Source organism: Sphaerodactylus townsendi, linkage group LG14 (assembly GCF_021028975.2).
Source record: "Sphaerodactylus townsendi isolate TG3544 linkage group LG14, MPM_Stown_v2.3, whole genome shotgun sequence".
NCBI classification, from domain to species: domain Eukaryota; kingdom Metazoa; phylum Chordata; class Lepidosauria; order Squamata; family Sphaerodactylidae; genus Sphaerodactylus; species Sphaerodactylus townsendi.
The window spans coordinates 21,235,679-21,239,679 of NC_059438.1; the positions used below are offsets into that span (position 1 = coordinate 21,235,679).

Genomic DNA, 4,001 nt, shown 5'->3' on the forward strand with positions numbered 1-4,001 from the left:
TAGGCTAGAGGCACCAAATTTGCAGTGTATCATCAGGAGACTGTCCTTATGCTCCCCGCCCCCAAGTTTGGTGAGGTTTGGTTCAGGGAGTCCAAAGTTATGGACTCCCAAGGGGGTGCCCCATCCCCCATTGTTTCCAATGGGAGCTATTTCCAGGGGGAGCTAATTTCCAGGGGGAGCTAATAGGAGATGGGGCTACAGTTTTGAGGGTCCATAACTTTGCCCCCCGTGAACCAAACTGCACCAAACCTGGGGGGTATCATTAGAGCAGTCTCCTGATGAGACCCTGAAAGTTTTGAGACTGTGCCTTCAGAAATGTGCCCCCCAGCCTGCAACCCCCATTGACAGCAATGCAGAAAACCCAATGCAGAACAAAGATTCTTGGGCAAATTTCTGGTATGTTCCTGCAGGGGGCGCATTTTTGGATGTATCTGCACCAAAATTTCAGGGTATCATCTGGAGACTGTCCTGATGGGATCCCCCAAGTTTGGTGCAGTTTGGTTTAGGGGGTCCAAAGTTATGGACCCTCAAAAGGGTAGCCCCCATATCCTTAGCAAGAAATGGGAGATGGGGCAAAAAAATTTTGGTTGTGGTGGAGTGGCTGCCCATGGTGGGCGGCATCCAACTCAGGTTTTGCCCAGGGCTACAGTTTGCCTCGTTATGCCCCTGGAAAAGAGGAAGGTCCACCATGGCCCCTTCCGCACATGCAGAATAATGCACTTTCAATGCACTTTGCAGCTGGATTTTACTGTGCGGAATATCAAAATCCACTTGCAAACAGTTGTGAAAGTGGATTGCAAATGCATTATTCTGCATGTGCAGAAGGGGCCCATGAGATGGATTGATTCTGAAAGGGAAGCCTCAGCCCTCAGTTTGCAAAACCCGAACAAGGCTGTTAAAGAGAGGACGTTTTGGAGGACATTGACCCATCGGGTAACCATGTATCTGAAGCAACTTGGCAGCACTTAACACACAACACAGAGCACAACACAGAGCACATCATTACACATATTTTTGAAATTCTTTGCATTTCTTCTGCCAATCAGAAGGCAGATATTTTTAGTTTACTTTGTTTACTTCATTTATAGCTCATCTTTCTCACTGAAACTCAAAGCAGGTAGCAGAACTGGAAAACACGTTTGATTTATCCAGTACATATATATGATGTGTTTGTGTTCATAATGCACATATGTACACATATGGTGATCCAGACACAGGCAGAAAAGGTGTACTCCAGTATATGCCTAATTTCTACTAACTTTTTTCTATGATGATTGTTAGTTGGAAAGGAAGAACCTGTCTGGGAAATCATGTATTCCTTACTGTGAGTTTCGAGCCTGCAGATCCGGTCCATTAGCAGAGCTATTTTCCTCTACTGGAAAAAAGACAAAAAGCAGAAAGGGATGCATAACAGAGAATGTCATTTGCACAGAAGCATAAAGGTAGGGTCATTTGATTCAGGGATAAGTGCACAATAGCTCCCATTCACTTCAGAGTTATTGTGTGTAAGGGTAGTGAGACCCCGTTGATACATTCAACAGAAGCTAAGTGTTGTCATCCTGACCTTAGTGCCCAAGCTAGTCCGATCTTGTCAGATCTCAGAAACTAAACAGGGCGCACTCTGGTTTGTACTTGGATGGGAAACCATCACGGAAGTGAACAGTTGCTACACAGAGGCCGGCATTGGCAAACCACTTCTGTTCGTCTCTTGCTGTGAAAACCTACGAGGTCACCATACGCTGGCTGTGACTTGATGGCCCTTTATACAGTTGCTGTCTCAGTGAGGTTGTGGCACCAAAGCGTGATCCCAACAGGATGTTCTGCAAGGACGTTGGTTGAAGCAAGTGGTGCTTCCCCACTTGGGACATAAAAATGTGAAGGTCAGCAGAAAGCCAGAAAGAGGTATCTGAGTAGGAAATCTTAGTTTGCATAAGAAAACGTGAAAAGAGGAATTTAAGGTTCTTACAAAACGTTTCTGAAGCAGAGCCAATCTATGCCAGTATTAGCCCCTGTCATCATTTCCTCTTGGTGCTAGAGTTCCGATGTGTGTTGATTATTAGTTGTTTGCTCACAAGAGCTGAGCTCCACACAAGAAGCAGCATGGCCCTCTACAATACCTCAGAGCTGGAAAGGAACAGCACAGTGACAGAGGAGGAGCGTGAGTCCATCTCTGTGTTCCCAAGTATGTTCCTCCTTGTTTGCTTCCTGATTGGAGTCCCTGGGAACGGCTTTGTGGTCTGGACTATTCTGACCAAGTTCTTCAAGCGTTCCTTGACCCTTCTTCTCATCCTGAACTTGGCTGTCACAGACTTAATTGTCATGAGCACTGTACCATTCTGGATGTACTCTTTCCTCTACGGCTGGGTCTTTGGAGATGTGTTTTGCAGAGTCCTCAAGTTCCTTGTCTACTTGACCATCTACGCCAGCATCTTCTTAATCACGCTGATGAGCCTCCATCGTTTTGCCGTCGTGATCTTCCCATTTGCTTCCCAAAAGTTGTGGCGGCCGCGGGCAGTGCACTGTGCGTTGCTGATGCTCTGGCTGGCTGCCTGTCTTTTTGGAAGTCCAATTCTGATTGTGTCCTCGAAACCCAAGAAGGAAGGAATCTGCACAGATGAAATGTACTACACGGATCAACAGCGAATAACGGTGAACTTTGTGGAGACTCTGTTTGGCTTTGTGATCCCGTTCACCGTGATGGCTGTCTGCTACTCCTGTGTCTTGAAAAGGCTTCGGATGCTGAAGAGCCATAAGAAAATGAAAACCGGGAAGCTAATTGCAGCTGTGGTCCTCTCTTTCTTCGTGTGTTGGCTCCCTTACCACGTCTTCAACATCCTCATAAGTGCAGCACTGATGCTGAAAACGGAACGCCCGGAGACGGCAAAAACCTTGCTAGGAGTGACCAAAGTGGCAACGAACATCCACGGGGCTGTAGCCTTTGTCAGCAGCTGTCTGAACCCGATCCTGTACGCCTTTGCCGCGCGGAGCTTTCGTGGAGGGCTCCGGGAGACCAATTTTGCCAAGTTGTTCGCGAAAATTCACGAAGACTCCGAAGAAAAATCTGCCTTGGAGAAGTCTACAGGGGACAGTGGTCTTTCAACGGAGAAGTTGTAGGAATACATATTTTTCTTCTACCTGGAGAGCAAGCCATGTGTACATATGCACACTCCTGGAAATAACTTATGAAGTTGCTGGAATAGGCATGAGAACTAGGGAATGTTTCTGGCAGGAAGCAATGAGAGAAGTATATTTCTGAAAACCAAGCAGCTCCATCTTGCCTGTTAATCACACCTTTCATTGAATAGCAGTTTTCCACTGTGAAGACCTCCCTTCTGTCTACTGTTGTAACCACACAATGACGACTTTTCTGTGTTTCTTCTGTCGCAGCTGTAAAAGCGGAGGTATTCATGGTTGCAACGGAGTATCCCCATGGTAGCAGGAATGTGTAGACGTCTCAACTTCAGGGGCAAGGGGGCATGTCACAGGGGAACACCTAGAGAAGGTGTGGGCTCAAGATCAAAAAAGATCAGTCTGAAGTAAACAATGTAAAATAGATCTCCATTATGTAAATTAAGAATAAGTGTACCAAAGCTAACTGAAGAGTTCATTACAACAAATGTAGTCTATATGCATGTTGCTAGAATTGCTCAACAGTGAATGTATGTCTACTGCTTTGTGTTCTCTTGATGAATTTTTAGGTGTAGTTTTAATAGGCTGGGTTCATGTCGGAGGGAAAGAAATTTATTGTTTATCTCAGACTCAGGACTAGATGCAAGGAAGCTCTAGCTAAAAAGAGGAAAGGACCTAAGTGTGATATACCAGAACAATGCAGACATGCATGGCCTAGCTATACTCTGTCTCAGATAAAGATATTGGTATGGTCAGTTTGTTAGGCCTGACAAGTTGAGGTTCAGCAGTTGAGAAATCTGTATGCTTGCATGACAAAATTGCATTGTCCTGAACAAACGACTATGGGTATTATCATTAATTATTTACACGCT

The 4,001-nt window shown here is 45.6% G+C and overlaps 1 protein-coding gene across 1 annotated transcript; it reads left to right on the plus strand.

The window, feature by feature from the left end:
• Positions 1-2,100: 2,100 nt before the first annotated feature.
• LOC125443775 (leukotriene B4 receptor 1-like) lies at positions 2,101-3,114 on the plus strand. The gene has a single exon (XM_048516082.1). It carries the CDS (start codon positions 2,101-2,103, stop codon positions 3,112-3,114), a length of 1,014 nt encoding a protein of 337 aa, XP_048372039.1.
• The last annotated feature ends 887 nt before the right edge of the window (positions 3,115-4,001 follow it).